The following is a 19,646-nucleotide window of genomic DNA, read 5'->3' as shown; positions in this document are numbered from 1 at the left end:
TACAACGGTGACTCCCATTCGCCGCAACTTTCAAGCGTTTATCATCTTTACAATAAAAAAAATAAAAAACGTGTTCTTATCTTTCAAAATGATTGCAGTTCCCTTTTTATTGGGGTAATCACGTACAATGTGATGACACCCTTTTCACAAACATTGCGATAATTTTTTATTTATTTGCAACTGCATTTCTTCAATTAATTCGAAATGCCTTCTCATTACAAGGGGTTTCAAGAACCAATAATCAAAGGTAATGTAAAAAAATTTACAAGACTATTTGTGTATTTTAACATCAGTGAGGACGAGTGTGCTAAGGGCGATCAGCCCAACAACTCTAAAATAACTATTTCCTTTTCTTATTTTTAATTTTTTTAAATGAGAGATAAAATGGTATTAAGTTGAGAAAATTTTAGGATCACACACGAGATCCATAACCGAATTGGGGGAAGCACTGAGCCCAATTACTGTTGCTCTTTTGGCTTTTGTTGATCATGGAACAAACATAATGTATGCATTTGCTGTACACACCTGTGCTGACAGGCTCCTTCACCTTGATGGCACAAATGAGGGGGTCAGACCCAGGAGTCAGAGCACCTGCATCATAAGCTTTAAAGGCGATGCGCAAGAAGGGTGCCATGGCAACAGCACACCTCCGCCTCCTAGAATAAAATAAAGTTGACAATTAGTTTTGGAAGACAAATGTTTACAAAGACAAAGACAAAAGTTGAGCCAAAAATTTTTATAATTTAAGAAAATATTTTTTTTATTTCAGGCATTTTGATGTACTTTAAATTCATATTACAGACTAAAAAACTATTACTAATATAGATTTTTTTCTTTTATAGACAAATGGCACAAAAGGCAAAGACAAAAAGGTTTTCTTCTTCCTAAGGGGGGTGTAACAGAACCTCTTAGAAAAGCACAGAGCGAACAGAAAAAAGGAAGATGGCCAAGTGTTGTCAGATAGGAACCAGAGAGGAAGTAGTAATAGAAGTTTCCAACCGATTACATTATTTTGGAAACTACGTTTTAGTTATGTGGGAAATATATATGAGTAAAAATCCCATGATGAACACAGCAACAAAATGTCAGAATGACAAAGTAGTGACAATCAAAAACAAGTTACTTTCACTTTGCAAAGTATGTATTTTTCCCTATGAGTTTATTTTCAAATAAAATACCTTGCATTGTCATTTTAGTACAATTTGGTTCTATTTATTCTAATTACATTTTGTCAACTGGAAATCTTTAAACTAAAAGAGAGGCAGCGGTACAATGTTTTAAGCAACAATTAAAAGTCCTCGATTGTATACAGTATACAGTATATTCTCAAGGGCTGCAATCAATAATTTTTTAAATAATCGACTAGTCAAACGATTATTGCTTATGATCTGGTTGAGTTTGATGTTAAGCCTGTGACTTGATTTCAAAACCTAATATAGTAAATCCAATTGTAACAAAATAAACAGAAATTACTAATATATTACTATTTTTAATCTATTCTCCAAGTTATATAACCACAGTGAAAAATAAATAAGAGTTAAAGTACAATATGTCCTGTTAATATTTATGGTTATTTAGCTGTCAATATTTACCTAAGTAACACAAATGCAAACATGAACATTCAATCAAATAAAATGTTATTAAGCAACTACTAGACAATAACAAAACTGTGTAGATTAATTTTTATAAATACCAAAAGCGACAACCGGTAAGAAAATGGTTTGATAGTCGACTAGCCATCGACCATCTTAACGATTAGTCGACTAGTCACATTATAAAGCGTACACATATTAAGCTGCTCTAATTTAGCCATTAACTTTTGCGTTTTTCTTGTGCCTTTTTTCATAGTGATTCCTAAAGCTCAAAAAAAGTATACGGGCTATAGAACGTTTTCCGTTCGGGCTCCAGTACTCTGGAATGCCCTCCCGGTAACAGTTTGAGATGCTACCTCAGTAGAAACATTTAAGTCTCACCTTAAAACTCATCTCTATACTCTAGCCTTTAAATAGACCTCCTTTTTAGACCAGTTGATCTGCCGCTTCTTTTCTTTTTCTCCTCTATCCCCCCCTCCCTTGCGGAGGGGGTCCAGTCCGATGGCCGTGGATGAAGTACTGGCTGTCCAGAGTCGGGACCCAGGAAGGACCGCTCGTCGGTACTCAGGATGGACCGCTCGCCTGTGTATCGGTTGGGGACATCTCTACGCTGCTGATCCGACTGCGCTTGAGATGGTTTCTTGTGGACGGGACTCTCGCTGCTGTCTTGGATCCGCTTTGAACTGAACTCTCGCGGCTGTGTTGGATCCGCTATGGATTGAACTTTCACAGTATCATGTTAGACCCGCTCGACATCCATTGCTTTCGGTCCCCTGGGGGGGGCTACGTCCTCTCCAAGGTTCTCATAGTCATCATTGTCACCGACGTCCCACTGGGTTTGAGTTTTCCTTGCCCTTATGTGGGGTCTTCCGAGGATGTTGTAGTCGTACTGGTTTGTGCAGTCCTTTGAGACATTTGTGATTTAGGGCTATATGAATAAACATTGATTGATTGATTGATTGTATTGCAAATTGATGCTGCTTTAAAAAGTACTTGAATTGATTTAGACAGTGTTGAGTTGGCGGACTTTGGCTAAAATTATGTTTAAATTTATTTTCCACACAACTTCACTTCCCACTTGTTAGCGAGCTAGCAAGGTACAAGCTAACAGTCTTACCGGGTTGAGACTACATCTTCCAGATGTCCGACATTCCCCGGCTTTTAATGCACCCGTATCAAAGATATAGTGTCATAAAAACAAAATATACTTTGCAAAATGAGCAAGGCAATCATATTTTTAACAGGAATAGGATAAATTATTCCCGCACTTTACATGTTTTCTGGCATGATCTGTCACATCGAATCGAGACTTTTTTTGAGTTTGTTGGCTTTTTCCTGTTTAGTGTCTTAGTTCCGGTTTAGCGCTCTTATTTCGCTTGTTCTTCCTGTTTTGTTTGTGTATCTGTGCAAGCAGTTTTACTCCCACCTCTGAGCGACATATTCTCCTCGCAGCCGTTTTAATTTTGTAATTACGACTATTTAAGTTGCTGCTAGCCTTTGTTGGGACTTAGTGAATGTTCATTCATGTGGATGCTTTTCCCATCGCACTTTTCTGCGCTTTAGTCTTTGCTGTGCTCCAGCATTCCGTTTTGTTGTTTTGTAGCCTGTAAGTTTTAGTTTTGTTTTGCATAGCCTTCACTATGCTTTGTTGCCTTTCCAAACGGCACTCATTTTGTGTTTATTTTTGTTCACTGGATTAAACACATTTTTACCTGCAACCTAGCTTCCTCTGCTTTCTGAATTTCTGGGAACATGCCAAGCGTCACATTTTCAACTGGGATGTTGATGTGAGTGGCGGGGCCGAGTCATGTCCTTCGGAAAAACACGAGGAATGACGTCACGACTATGTGGACTAATATTATTGTAGGCGACAAATTTTATTGTCAACAATGACGACGAATGGTTGCATCCCTATATTAGACCATAATAATCTTTAATGTCGCGTTTCAAAAGTGAAAGTAACCCGCAATTAAAGACACCTACTGACAAGATAAGTACAAAGGTCTGGTTTGAGCTGGTTTATGTAATAATGTTCCAACATATTTGTAGAGCTAAGCATGAAAATAAATACAGTATTTATACAAATATTCCAATTAATGTTTAGCAATGCCATGTTATCAATGGGACAATCTCTGCTCTATTAACATAATCACAGATTCATTATCTAAAATGATTTTGGAACATATTAGCCGGCAGCTTTGAGCAAAAGAAAAGCACCAGTGTCAAACGACAAGTTAAATCAAGGGCACGGTGAGGTTTTCAGTTTGGAGATAACGAGGGGAAAAAAACAGACCGTAATCTTTACATGTAGAAAAACTTGAAAATCAAGCCCTGTTTGCGTGCTGGGAAACCCCCTTTGTGGGGATTTACAAGCTCCATTGCAAAACAAAACAAGCATTTACAGAATATTTACAGATTACACAACAGTCTTTGTTACAGACTTTAAAAACATGTAATGTACACACTCAGTGTGACACACACCTCTGTTGTCGTGTTGACAAACCCCTGTCACTCCTAAACACCCATACAGGTCACACTTTAACCATGTTTATTACATAAACATGTAATAATATAGTATAATAACGATACGATAACTCTTAACACCACACAAACACAAGCTAGTGTCAATTCTACCTAAAACATGGGCTTTATATGAGTATATGCAATTCAGGAAGGGGCGGGATGGGAAAAAAGCAGTAGTGAACAAAATAAACATTACCAGGAAGCTGGGCTGGTGGACGCAAGACGAAAGAAAACTTAGAATCAGAACAGTGTGTGTGTAATTATGTGTGTGCGTGCGTGTGTTCCATGAATACATAAGGTACAGTACACTGAACTCAACATAATGACAACCGAAATTAGGATGTGAATAACTCAAGAGTATAAAGTTTTAGTCTTTTAAATCCTTTTGATGGGTTAAAGAACATGAGAGCAAACTTCCAGCATATGTAATAAATGAAGAGTTAAAACATAAATTCCATTCCACAGATGTTTAAAAACAGGCAGTTTTATAAGGTCTCGCCGGCTGAAGAGACACATGTAAGTCTTCAACTGGAAAATAATACAATTATGCATAAACAGTAAACAAGCTGGTTGAACAGGTCAGTGTCAGGCGCACATTTGCTTGGGAGAATCACACTAAGTATCACATACAAAGTATTCTTCACAACTGCAGAAATTACAGTATTGTGGGGTTTTTTTTGTGCCAAAAGCACTTTAAAATCAACTCGACAAAAAAGCGGTAAAGCTCAAGCAGATTGTTAGAGCAAGTAAATGCGCATTGGAAATATCAGCAAAATGACATTCAATGTAATGACTCAAAGTAACAATAAATCTAGAGTTGGGCTTGAAAATTAATTAGTTGATTAACTGATCGCTGAGAATTTGGTCATTTGTGTGGAAATGATTATCGATAAATTGTGTATTGAAGAAATGGAGGGAAAATGGAGTGTACTACTTGGTTAAAATCGGTAGACTACTTTATGACCAAGGCAGCAGTTATCAATTATTTTAGTAATAGAGTAATCTATCGATTAGTTTCAAATAAACAAAGATTATTATGGGGGAAATAGTTGAAACAAACAACATTTCTGCTTGCCATAACCTTGAATATTTTCCCTAATAAATGTACTGTATATCATCAACATTTAAATTGCACATTAAATATGTGGGTATTAATCATTCTTTTAAAAAAAAGACTGTTTCCGCTCACACACCACTGCTCTCATGTGTGCTTTATTGCAGGGTCTGTGTGTATGTCCATGTATTTAAATTTACGGGCACTCCATGCGGTCTGGAATTTTTTTTAAATCAATTTCTATTAGTTACACTTAAACAAATAATCAAAGCAGAATAATATAAGTCAAATATTTTTTCTAATTCAAATAATCAATTAAATCCTATGTAGAACATGACATTCAGCTATTGGAAGCTAAGCTACTGTCCATTCATAAAGAAATCCACTATATATATACTCTACTACAGCACCAGCAAAAATATATGCTCAATGCAGCACTGGCTGTCAAAGAGAAGTTCAGATCATTCATACCACACGTTAAAAGTAATAATGAATAGATTTTCAGTAACAACATTTCCAGGAACATTAAAAAGTTGGTAATTAATACCTGAGGGTGTAAGGTTCTTTGGCTGTCAACTGTTCTCAAATATAAATACAATGCTGAAAAACGTCCAAATATTGTACTTATGACCCTTATGAATGTTATACGTCACACGTGTGCTTGTCATGGTATAGTAGATTAACATGCCCCTTTAATACGCAGCAATACGCCTCTTTCCCATTTTAGCATATCACAAAGATGGAAATAGCTAAAACAATAATGGCTTGATCCCATTTGGCGGTTTTGGTTTCTTTGTTGCCACTTACCATAAGAGGAAGGGAAAGTGTGGGCGAAGAGACTATTTACTGAGGCAGCACCAACTGACACAATTATACTAAAGCTGTGCCATTCAAGTCATGCTAGTCATGTAGGTTCCTAAAATGAAAAATAACCTGTATGTGTACTGTATGTAAGAGAACCTGTATGTGTTTAAAGTAAACAACTTTCAGGAAATATATCGTAATTTCCATGTAATATAGCGCACCTGTTTTTAAGCCACACCCACCTAATATTTTGATACATTCTATTATACGCACATATTAGGAAAACACCATTAATCCGGAGATGTACACATTGAAAAAGGCACTTGTGTTATTTCACAATTGTATCCAAATACAGTGCTTGTGACTTGGCAAAAAGTAGCCTACTGAGAGCACTGTCTTCTTTGATGGCCGGGTCATTCTTCTTTGGATTTGGGGTTGGTCAAAAAAACATATTCAACCAACCCCGAAGAGATGACATTGTTTGGCTGGCAGGGAGAACACAACACAGCAAGTAAATTGTGTGCACATTTAAGTTGTATTTTCAGTGGATAATAAGAGGAAATGGCATTACTGGTGTTCCTAATATAATGCCCTTGACGTCAGGGACGGCATACAAGGGGATGAAAGTCAAGTGTGGGTGAGTGTGAATGTTCTGCTGCTCTTCTCCGTCACACTGGAAAAATCCATAAATTAGCTGCAACATTTTATTAAGCGCATGGTTCAAAGCGTTGGAAAAAAGTAGCGGATTATAAATGGAGACCGGGAAACGCTGTATTTGTAATCATGGAAATGTGGTGCTGCTAAATATACAAACTACAATAATTACCCAACCTCATTGGGTCTTTTTGTGTACTCCTACAACTTTTTGAAACATAAGAGTAAATGCACAATGAAGACAAACATGCACATTTTTAGAGATAAGGTTCTAACACCAACAGCACTTTTTAAAGTGCAAGAAACCACAGCTGCACTTGGTTACCAGAACTTAAGTTGGAATTGAGTAGTACTACAGAACACAAAACTACCTAATTTCTCTTAGCCAATCAGAGGTTAATGGTGATGATAACAATAAGTAAAAAAATACAAAAAATATGAATATGACGTGTGTCAGAATCACTCCATTTTCATTAAAGGGTTTATATTAAAGATGAATGTCATTCAATGCTGATCAAAAAAGCCAGTCTCTTCTGGTATGTTTGTAGTATGTAGTATGTCCATACACAATGTGAAGCCACTCCCCTAAGCTATTAATAATCACCTTGATTTTGTCAAATAAACTGCATTTTATTAGTATCTTAAAGGCATCGGTTTATGACTTTTGAAACACTTCCTTATGGTCCACATATAATATAATGGTGTTTTTAGTAAACATTTTGCAGAGATTGTTTTACAGTCTTCAAGCTGCTTTCTGACTGTCTTCTCCCTGTCAGCGACGTTGTAGTTTCTAGCACTTCCATTTGGAGTCTACTGACAGATATCAGTTAAAACAATACACTACTTTGCAATAGAAATGGCAACAGCGGAACATGCATGTGAAAGAAAGACCCAGTTTGCCTCACAAAAAGAGGACAGAGAAAAAAAAGACTAGACAGCGTTGGACAGCAAAGGCGGAATCGCGCAATGCTCTTTGGGTAAACCTCAACCATATATGTATATATCTGCTGACGTCACACTTGGGAAAAACGTCACAAATTGGGCAAATTCCAAACGGCTCGTTTGGAGTAAGTAAGAAGGACGGCATGATTGTTTTATAAATATCTCTACAATGCCATTACGGTTTGATTTCAAATTTTCAGAAGTTACAAAATTGGTTTTGCATAATAGGTCGCCTTTTTAATTATCATGTATCGTTATCACTGGAGAACGAGGTTAAACATGTTACACACCGAGGGCAAGCCAGGATCAGGCATGCAAATAAGTAAACTAATCGTTAAGCTAGCTTTAAACAACACCAAGAAGTTAAGTGCTTGGTACATTTTTTTTTAAAAAGAATACTGGAAGTGCAGCTTTACAGCAAAAAGTAAGCAGGTAATAACAGGAAATTTACACATCGATTAAAAGAGTCTTGAGAGAAGATAATACAACAACTGTTGGGGTGTTAGCATTGTCACAGTCAGTACACAACATGTAAGAGGGTAGATCGATCTATAAATTGGTGGTGTCAATATCAAGGCTAGTATCAGTATACGGGCGATAGAATTACTAAGTCAGTATTTTTATTTACTCAAAATCTTTTTTGTTGCTTTTGTCAATGTTTATAAAATCAGGGAATAATTCTGAAGACACAGAAAGACTTTGATGGCAAGATAAAAGGAAGTCTTAGTAAGTATAGGGCTGGGCGATATAGTGAAAAAGTATATCTCGATATATTTTTACTTAAACTCGATCTTTGATATATTTTCCGGTGAAAATATACATATTAAGATATTCATTTTTGAGTGAAATTCACTGAAATTGAACTGAATGACAACTGTGCTGTAAACGGTGAGTGGCACCTTTATTAACCCAGTTAGTCAAGATGGGTATTAATCGCACATTAAAAAGTTTAAGTAGTACAGAATTACATAACATAAATAAAATTGAAAAACAGAGTGTATACATAAAATAGAAAAATATTATTTCTACATAAAATAAATAACATAGCTGTGCAAATAATACAAAATGTATCAAACTCAGATAAAAAACACATTTGCAAGCAGGCCCTTTTTAATTCCCAGTCGACGATGTAATGGAGGTTAGATTGTGGCTAAAACCTTCACATTTGTCATAATCAGAGGCAACTTTTGACTGCAAAAATCATAGAGTATAAACAATGTTTATTCAATTACATAACTTCCTTTATCTGAATAGCCATTTGTGATTCATAGCATGAAATAACAAATATCTTACAGTCATGATGTTTGTTTAAAAATTATTTAATTATTCAATGTCAAAATATAAACAGTGGAAATAATGAACAAAATGTCAGCTACTATTATCTTGTTCTAAAACACCAATGAACATGAAATGTAGCATTTAGACGGGATATACTATAGCAAAAGTCATCATACTGTATGTCCACAATCATGTGTGTTCTTAAATGTGTATTCCAAGTCTTCCATGTCGAGACCAGTTGGCTTAAGTGGTAAACAACTAAAATGAATGTGTTGGGCATTGTTTTATCCAGATGCATACATTTGTCTAAATATGGCCAAGTAAACACATTGTGGGTTTCCTGGACGTCATTTACATCATTAAAAGAAAAATTTAAGTAAGAATTCCTCTGCCATCTCCCACTAGTTTTTTAAATATATAAATTGCCCGCTTGAATATTCCCTCTTGTCTTCATTGACCCGCTCCTCGTTATTTGTGTTGTACGCGTCTGTTCCGATGTTCTTTTCTGATTTGATGGCCCGCCCTATCTTGCCTCCGATTGGCCTGTCCGTAATGTTTTGCCCTAATCTTAACCAATCGTGACTTATCATAGTAAACCAACCAACCAACCAATCACAGATTCTCTTATACGTAAATTAACTAATCATCATTGATGTTTCCCATATATTTTGTCCCCTACCCGTGGAGTTCTAACGTGAAACAAATTATATCGATATTAAGATATTTTCTTAATTCATATCTTGTTTAAAAATATATTGATACATCTTAAAAACTCTGTACATCACCCAGCTCTAGGAGTAGTTTTTGCTTTTATTTAGTTATTATGTACTATTGACGTTGATTTGTTCAAACAATTGTATATAATAATTAAGAATAAGGAACTATTTTAATATTGTGTTGATATTTTGAAACTGTCAATAGCACTCACCATAAATACAAAGAAAAATCTACAGTTAATACATGTAATTGGTATTGGTATCGGCCAATATTCTTCATAGATGCTCGGTATCGGAATAAAACCCTAATCGGAACATTCCTAAAAAATAATGTAGAAAATAACAAATACAAGAAAGGCACAGTATATTGTATTATAAATAAATACAATGATGAAAACTAAAATATTTGTAATAAAAAAGTTACAAGGGTGAAGCTAATGGCTAGTGTGGGCCAGACTAAACAAATAAAAGCACAAGGGCATGTGATATTGCCACAGTAACAGCATCTTGTGAACACAGGCTAATAACTTTGAACAAAGCAGCCTTTAATGAAATTCATCACAGCTGCTGGACAGAATGAAAGCCCTCTGCTCCCGTTAACTAAGCAAGATTAATGCCTAACACTTGTTCTCCTTGCCCACCAGCCACACATGCACATACAAATAGGGTCAATGGCTGACAGGGTCACAAGACTTCAGATCAACATGGACAGCATGGCTACAGAAGCAGAAGTAAAATACTGTCAGCATTTCAGGATTTATATTTGTGGCTAGAATGCATAAAAAATAAATTCCTGAAGTAAATGAAAAGCTTTCTATAAATGTGTGGGTTTGGAATCTTTTTAAAGTTAACAAACAATCAAAATGTGTCTAATTGATTCACATATTTAAGCGATAAGAGGCTAAAAACAAACATTATTTTGGTTCACCCATCCTTCCAAGCTCAGCTAAATAGGCTTTCAATTGATGTATAGCATACCGAATCCACAAATAAAGGTTGGGGTAAAGTCTCGGTTTCATATTGGTAATAATGGACAGCCTGACGGCGGGCCGTCAGAATGTTAAGGGGTTAAATACAATTTTATGCAAATGACCTGAAATGGGTAATACATACCAGTCTGAATGACACATTTATACACCTCACTGTTACTTCCATTTCCAGGGAAATTATCTTTTTTGCCTTTTCAACTTAACTCTTTGACATGCTGTCAAACCTGCCATACCAGCATAACATGAATCCTTCCACTCAGTGTGTGTGTGTTCATTAAAAGTGGTGTTCATTTCTGAAGAGCCTGTAGAGTATACTCTGTAGAGTATTTCTAACTAAAGGGTGAATCACAAAAACTAAATCTGACACAGCTTTCCAGGGTAGTAAATTATTTCATTAAGCAAGATCATTTTAAAGTTCCACAGGGCAACATCTTACGAAGCAGATGTCTCGGGAGCGTCCTCCAAGCTAATATTGACACAGCACGACCTGCAGTCGGTTGGTGCAGTATTACATGCACTTTGCTGCTTCCAAAAGTGATAGAAAATGCTGCCAAAGCAGGATGTTAGACATTGTATGACTTTTGAAATTGTCTCAAACAACCCTGGTACAGGATTGGTCATTTTAATGGTTTAGTTTATTTCCAACATGCTTAACACAATCCCATTAAGTAACATAAACCTGGACCAATAAATAGGCACAAAATATGCAAGCAGCACATCTAATTAATCCACCTCCTTCTCCTTGTTCCAATTACTGATACAGGCAGTTTATGATGTTTGGGGTTAAATGGTTACAAACCACTCCCTTAAATTACTAATATGTATTTTGGATCAAAGTGGTTTGTTCATACTGTAAATATGAGACTTGCTCTGGAGCTACATTGTGGAAGGACCCGAATCTTGTTCGCCAACCTTACACTCTTCATCGTGTCTCCCAAGCGCAAGACAAACCTCCCCGATGGCTGTGAATTGAGGAAAAGGAAATGCGCTACCATGGAAGTGAAACCAGACATTGCAAAAAATTTCTCAGAAACAGGAGAAACGTAGATCAAAAACTGTCTACATGCCGAGGCCAAGCTCGCTCGACTGCCGTCATTTTTTAAGGGATTTGGGCCGATTCCATTCTTCCATTATTTTTTGGTGCAATCTTCTAATCCGGGATGTTAATTTGTTTTTAAAATATGTCACGGCGCAATGAAAAATTAGCCACGGGCCGTAAATGTTTACATTTACAGTGAAAATGGGAGTGAAGGTGCTTTACGTCTCTATAGCTTTCTCTCAAACCAGAACAATAACTACCCGTTGCTCCATGAAAAACAAAGTAGCTATTATTAACTTCCAGAGCAATAACTACCTGTTGCTCCATGAAAAACAAAGGTAACTATTATTGACTTAGCAAAAACCTCAAATTTATCGATAAAATTGATTTATCGCCATAAGTCAATTTTACAGATAAATTTGAGGTTTTTGCTGCGGACAAAAAAAATCTATGATTGTATCCTCCTGTTCCGACATTTTTTTGCCCCCAAAAGCTTCCGTAGCTTCTAACCTTCCCATTACTTCCTCAGCGGAGAGTCACACGCCTAACAAAACATGGCTAACGCTAATGCAAACAAAAGCAGATGTTTGTTCTAAGGAAATGAGTAGTGTTTTCTGTGGTAAAGATTTTCAGCAAAAGTTTGTTTAAAAAAGAAAGCAGCACAACAAACTAATTCCAGCATTTGATATGAAAACGATTAGCCGAGTGCAGGAAATGCAACTCTTTATGAGGTGAACAAGATCGTAACAACCAACAACAAACTCCGACTATAAATCAGTTTACTGTGGTGAGATAATTTACTCAAGGTACCATGTAAGATTAGAAGGAAGCACAGTGGAAAACAATAACTAAAACGGTCGCTCTTCATGAAGCTAAAGATGTGGTGCCCATTATCCAGTGAAAAAGCCTGCGTTTATTCGCGTACTAAAACTATAGAATTATCACAATCTACTAAAGTATTTTATTCAACACAAAAACACTGTCAATCTCAAGTTGCAGTTTATTTATTTGCATGCAATGTTATGCTACATTTTTGTTCACAGCATAATTAAGACGAAAGTTTTCCCTTTCATAGAAAGCTCTATGTTGGATCATTTTAATAAATTATGACAAAGCATATTGATCCACATGAGCAAAAGCATCACAGTAAATATGGCAGAAATAGCTACAAAAGATAAAATTAATGTGTTTTGTTTGTTTTTCCATCCATCCCATCCATTTTCTACCGCTTGTCCCTCTCGGGGTCTTGGGGGTGCTATCCTATCTAAGCTGCATTCGGGTGGGCGGAAGGCGGGGTACACCCTGGGCAAGTCGCCACCTCATCGCAACAAGGCCAACACAGATAAACAGACAACATTCACACGCTAGGGCCAATTTAGTGTTGCCAATAAACCTATCCCCAAGTGGATGTCGTTGGAGGTGGGAGGAAGCTGGAGTACCCGGAGGTAACCAACATAGTCCGGGGGAGATGTTTGTTTGTTTGTTTGTGCAAACTCCACACAGAAAAACCCCGAGACCAGGGATCGAACCAGGGACCTTTTTATTGTGAGGTACACACACTAATCAATGGTCCAACGTGCCGTGGACCAGTTTGATTGATTGAAACTTTTATTAGTAGATTGCACAGTTCAGTACATATTCCGTACAATTGACCACTAAATGGTAACACCCGAATAAATGTTTTAACTTGTTTAAGTCGGGATCCACGTTAATCAATTCATGGTCCGCATCAGTGATTACCATGAATTGATTAACGTGGACCCCGACTTAAACAAGTTGAAAAACTTATTGGGGTGTTACAATTTAGTGGTATGGAATATGTATTGTACTGTGCAATCTACTGATAAAAGTTTCAATCAATCTGTTTTTTCGCCTGTTTACTTGTTTGTTTTTTAGGAGAGTGGGGGTCAACAAAATTACTTTAATATCTGTTCTAAAAATAACCAACTATATTTTGCTAAGAGTAAAAATATGTGTCATTTTAAACTACTGCACTAGTTTTTCACCACATGAAAGCGAAAATTGTTTTGAATCATCTGTCATTTGCAGTTATTGGTTTCTTCATGAATAATATCGTAAATTGATTTTTGTTTTCGAACAAATCGGATATTTTATTTCTATACCACATCGCCTAAGCCTAGATTGACTTCATATAAACCACTAGATATGCACCCTGGAATAATAATCCCCCATATAAATTACAGCGCAGTTTTGATGTACATCACGCTAACATGGGGCTTCACGGTGGGAGAGGGGTTAGTGCGTCTGCCTCACAATACGAAGGTCCTGAGTAGTCAGGGTTCAATCCCGGGCTCGGGATCTTTCTGTGTGGAGTTTGCATGTCCTCCCCGTGAATGCGTGGGTTCCCTCCGGGTACTCCGGCTTCCTCCAACTTCCAAAGACATGCACCTGGGGATAGGTTGATTGGCAACACTAAATTGGCCCTTGTGTGTGAATGTGAGTGTGAATGTTGTCCGTCTATCAGTGTTGTCCCTGCGATGAGGTAGCGATTTGTCCAGGGTGTACGCCGCCCTCCGCCTGATTGGAGCTGAGATAGGCATCAGCGCCCCCCGCGGCCCCAACAGGGAATAAGCGGTAGAAAATGGATGGATGGATCACGCTAACATTTTAAAGCATATACAAGACTGTCTCAGAAAATTAGAATATTGTGATAAAGTCCTTTATTTTCCGTAATGCAACTAAAGACATGAAAATGTCATGTGTAATGAATCCAGATTGTATGGCATTTTCATGTTTTTAGTTGCATTACGGAAAATAAAGGACTTTATCACAATATTCTAATTTTCTGAGACAGTCCTGTACATTGCTGTTTTAAGTTATGTTTCAAATGCATAATGTCGATTTAAACGCATGAATTAGCAAAGACGGCAGAACGTGTGTATGGAACAGAAACAGAAATAGATGCGCCCTTTTTCGCCGGTATTACGGTAACACCTACCACTACTACACGTACTATCCATCCTTCCATTTTATTACCGCTTATTCCCCTTTGGGGTTAATACACCTACTAGTACCAGCAATGTATTACGGTAACACCTACAACAAGTACCAGCCGGCATTTTACAACCCCTTTCAATCTAACAAAAAAACACTTTTATTTTACATTGTGAATAAATAGCTCAACTTAACTGTCAAATTTTAAGTTTGCCAGGAATAGTTTCACAAGAAAATATGACTTACCGCTTCCGCCTTTAAGTATCTGGTGAGCGCCGACTTTTCCCCCCACGACGGCAAACTTTTCCCTCGTGGCGTCGCCGACTTGTAGATGTTTTGTGGTGTGTTGTAGTTCAACCCGGCGGCGTGTGTGTCAGGGTGTGTGTGTGTGTCTCTTCCTCCAGCTGGAACTGCTACGTCTGCTAGAAGCACAAGGCGGCACTCTGGTAGGCAAATGTGTGACGTCACTCAGGTGCCTTCCGCATGAACACGCCCACCCAGCAAACAAAACGCCTATTGGTCCTGAACGCTAAGGTGGCCGATACTGAGTTTTTTGGTGATCGATTCGATACCAACTAAATACAGGTCCAGTGTTCTCAATACCGACAAACCTCAGGCCAGGGTTTAACGGCCTACTGAAATGAGATTTTCTTATTTAAACGGGGATAGCAGGTCCATTCTATGTGTCATACTTGATCGTTTCGCGATATTGCCATATTTTTGCTGAAAGGATTTAGTAGAGAACATCCATGATAAAGTTCGCAACTTTCGGTGCTAACAGAAAAGCCCTGCCTCTACCGGAAGTCGCAGAAGATGACGTCACATTTTGATGGCTCCTCACATATTCACATTGATTTTAATAGGAGCCTCCAACAAAAACAGCTATTCGGACCGAGAAAATGACATTTTCCCCATTAATTTGAGCAAGGATGAAAGATTTGTGTTTGAGGATATCGATAGCGACGGACTAGAAAAAACAAAAAGTAAAAAACTAAACGCGATTGCATTGGGACGGATTCTGATGTTTTTAGACACATTTACTAGGATAATTCTGGGAAATCCCTTATCTTTCTATTGTGTTGCTAGTGTTTTAGTGAGTTTAACAGTACCTGATAGTCGGAGGTGTAAGTCCACGGGTGTGTTGATGCGCAGTGTCTCAGGGAAGTCGACGTCAGCTGTATGGGCGGCGCAACCTCAGCTGATATCCGATAAGAAACGACTTTTTACCACAATTTTTTCACCGAAACCTGCTGGTTGACATTCGGTTGGGATCCATGTTCGCTGTGATCCATAGAAAAGTTTCACCTCCGTGAATTTTAAACAAGGAATCACCGTGTGTTTGTGTGGCTAAAAGCTAAAGCTTCCCAACTCCATCTTTTTACTGTGAATTCTCCATTATTAATTGAACAGATTGCAAAAGATTGAGCAACACAGATCTACAAAGTACTGTGTAATAATGCCGTTAAAGCAGACGACTTTTAGCTGTGTGTGTGCTAAGCGCTCATATTTCCTAACAGCCCATGACGTCAAGCGTACACGTCATCATTACGCGACGTTTTCAAGAAAAAACTCCCGGGAAATTTAAATTGGAATTTAGTAAACTAAAAAGGCCATATTGGCATGTGTTGCAACGTTAATATTTCATCATTGATATATAAACTATCAGACTAGTAGTAGTGGGTTTCAGTAGGCCTTTAAACTCACAATCTACCGATTTAAGGGCGGACTCTCTAACCACTAGACCAATGGTTCTCAACCTTTTTTCAGTGACGTACCCCCTGTGAACATTTTTTTAATTCAAGTACCCCCTAATCCAGGGGTCTCAAACTAAATTTACCTGGGGGCCACTGGATGCAAAAACTGGGTGAGGCTGGGCCGCAAGAAAAGATTTCTTTAAAAATCTAACATGCACTTTTTAATGAATTCACCTTCTATGAATGGCTTTCCCGCCCTAGCAACATACTTGCCAACCCTCACGATTTTTCCGGGAGACTCCTGAATTTCAGTGCACCTCCTGACAATCATCACGACCATTCTCTCGAATTTGTCCCAATTTTCACCCAGCCGACACTGCACTGACTTTAACGTCCTCTACAACAGTGGTTCTCAACCTTTTTTCAGTGATGTACCCCATGTGAACATTTTTTTCATTCAAGTACCCCCTAATCAGAGCAAAGCATTTTTGGTAAAAAAAAAAAAAAGAGATAAATAAGTAAAATACAGTACTATGTCATCAGTTTCTGATTTATTAAAAAGTGCAAAATATTGCTCATTTGTAGTGGTCTTTCTTGAACTATTTGGAAAACAATATATAAAAATAACTAAAAACTTGCTGATAAATAAACAAGTGATTCAATTATAAATAAAGATTTCTACACATAGAAGTAATCATCAACTTAAAGTGCCCTCTTTGGGGATTGTAATAGAGATCCATCTGGATTCATCAACTTCATTCTTAACATTTCTTCACAAAAAAAGAAATCTTTGACATCAATATTTACGGAACATGTCCACAAAAAATTCTAGCTGTCAACACTGAATATTGGATTGTTGTATTTTTTTCACAGTTTATGAACTTACATTCATATTTTCTTGAAGTTTTATTCAATAAATATATTTATAAAGGATTTTTTAACTGTTGCTATTTTTTGAATATTTAAAAAAAAAATCTCACGTACCCTTTGGCATACTTTTAAGTACCCCCAGGGGTAGGCGTACCCCCATTTAAGAACCACTGCACTAGGCCACTTAATGGGTCAAAAAGTGTTCCTTGGTCTTTGAAATTATTTTTATAATTTTCAAATCAAATTTGATTGATTGATTTATTTATTAGATGCATGTTTGGTACTACAATGAATCAATGGCCAATAAATGGTATTTATTTCCCATGAAAAATTTTTTCAATGATTAAAACACAAATTAATAAAACCTCATAATCCAACTCCAGCACCACTGCTTATCGGGAAAAGTATCATCGCTGTGCGCTACAGGGCAAAAGCAGGGAAAAGTGACATCCGTTGTGTTTTTCATGATGGAGCAAGATGCGGCTATAAAAAGTTTTGTGGCAAAATTTCATATGCTTTGCCAGAAATAATTCAAATACATCATATTTTCCAGACACCAATATAATTAATAAACAAAAAACTTATTATATTAAAAAATATTAGTTTTTCATGCAAAAAGCAATTCAAAATTGACAAATGAACATTTCCACTTCTACTAAAGATCTTTTTTTCATTGAAAATTGATACCACTGCATCTAACATCCTCCCCCCACCACATCCCACCTCCCCGGATTGTAAATAATCAAATGTAAATAATCAAATGTATGTACTTGTTCTTATGCTTTCTAAACTCACTTTGTTCACTGCTCGCTGTACATATCCTACCAAGTCAGACTTACACTGTTTCAATATCCATTTCTCAGATGATATAATTGTTGATGACTGAAGTGCTGATATCAACCAAACCTAATCCCCCCGCCACAACCCCCTCCACATTCCACATCCCGGATAGTAAATAATTTAAATAATTCAATGTATATACTCTGATGGTTAACTTGTGTGATGATTGTATTATGCTAATAGTATATATTTGTACCATGAATTGATAAACTTGGCCCCCGACTTAAACAACTTGAAAAACTCATTCGGGTGTTACCATTTAGTGGTCAATTGTATGGAGTATGTACTGTATTGTGCAATCTACTAATAAAAGTCTAAATCAATCAATCAATCAATCAATATGGTTTAAGCAAAATCAATTCGATAGTGCACAAAAACTACTTTAATGCAGTATTCGACAACGTGGATAACGTCCCAACGCTCTGAGCACAGAAATGATCTGAAACCAAAAACGTGGAAAAAATTTTTAAAAATGCAACGATAGAATGAGGCAATCACAAAAAATGATGCGTGACAAAAAACAAATGCAAAAGAAAAATGCTCAAGATGCCGAAAACACACACCCAGCAACACCTGCATGAGAGTGATGCTGTGAGTTCACGAAGAAAAACAAAAGTACAGAAGTTTGTGAGGCCACCCGAGGAGACGGAGCCCTCTTCAAAGACATAGCAAATTACCAAAAAAAAACGTAAAAATATTGAATATCATCACATTGTTATCGATTTCATACTGATACTGTCTTTGTTTTCTATATGTAGACGCCCAAAATGTAAATTCCTTACTGTGCACCTGTGGCCACTGGAGTCACTGTGCTTTGATGGACTCAGCGAAACAACAATGAAAATTACACAATTTGTCTAAGGCATTGATACAACGTTGATTACACGCACATGTCCCTTAAAACTGACATTGAAACAACGTTGCAAAATAGTTAGAATGGTGAATTGAGACAACGTTGATGTTCAACATGGGATCCACGTTGTAGGTTGGGAAAATGACCAAATTTCAATGGTCAAATTAACGTCACAACCGGACATTAAATAAACGTTGTCAAAAAGCATCTTGTGTTTGTGTTGTAAAATATTGGTTGAGAAATGACCAAAATTCAATCGACTAAACGTCGTCGAAAAGCAATGTTGTTTCAACGTTATTTTTGAATGGCTCAATGTCAGGACCTAATTCAACAAGTTCTCAACGTTGTTTTAATGTTTTGTGTCTGCTGGGTCCTGCATGAATTACCATGATTTGATTAACGTGGACCCCGACTTAAACAAGTAGAAAAAACTTATTCGGGTGTGACCATTTAGTGGTCAATTGTACGGAATATGTACTGTACTGTGCAATCTACTAATACAAGTCTTAATCAATCAATCCATGAACAAGGAAGTGGCCTGATGACTCAGAAACACATCTTATTATGCTCAGTTCATAGTTCAGAGATGTCAGTCGTTTGCATTGAGGGCCACGTCGCAGTTATGTTTGGCCCCTGAGGGCCGCGCTTTTTTTATTTATATTTTTTTTATTTTTCCATTTCTGAAAGTGAATCCGGATCGTGTTTTGTTTAGTTATGTTTTGTTAGTTTTGGACTCCCTTAGTTCCGGTTTTGTGCACTTTGGGTGTTTGTTTTGGTTACAATGGCTGTTAATTAGTTTCATCTGCCTCTGATTAGTGCTCGGCACAATCACCTGTTGTTGAG

General features: G+C 37.1%; 1 protein-coding gene across 1 annotated transcript in view; it reads right to left on the bottom strand.

Annotated features, from left to right (window-relative positions):
* Positions 1–14,982, bottom strand: part of LOC133535279 (protein kinase C delta type-like) — a 35,979-nt gene extending 20,997 nt beyond the window's left edge. The window contains exons 1-2 of the mRNA XM_061874957.1: positions 14,793–14,982; positions 526–656 (exon numbers count right to left, since the gene is read on the bottom strand). Coding sequence (XP_061730941.1) covers positions 526–634 — 109 coding nt within the window. The 5' untranslated portion in view covers positions 635–656; positions 14,793–14,982. The remainder of the gene's footprint in view (positions 1–525; positions 657–14,792) is intronic.
* Between the last annotated feature and the right edge of the window lie 4,664 nt (positions 14,983–19,646).

This window comes from Nerophis ophidion, linkage group LG16 (assembly GCF_033978795.1).
Source record: "Nerophis ophidion isolate RoL-2023_Sa linkage group LG16, RoL_Noph_v1.0, whole genome shotgun sequence".
NCBI classification, from domain to species: Eukaryota; Metazoa; Chordata; class Actinopteri; order Syngnathiformes; family Syngnathidae; genus Nerophis; species Nerophis ophidion.
This window is presented reverse-complemented; position numbering and strand designations above follow the sequence as displayed.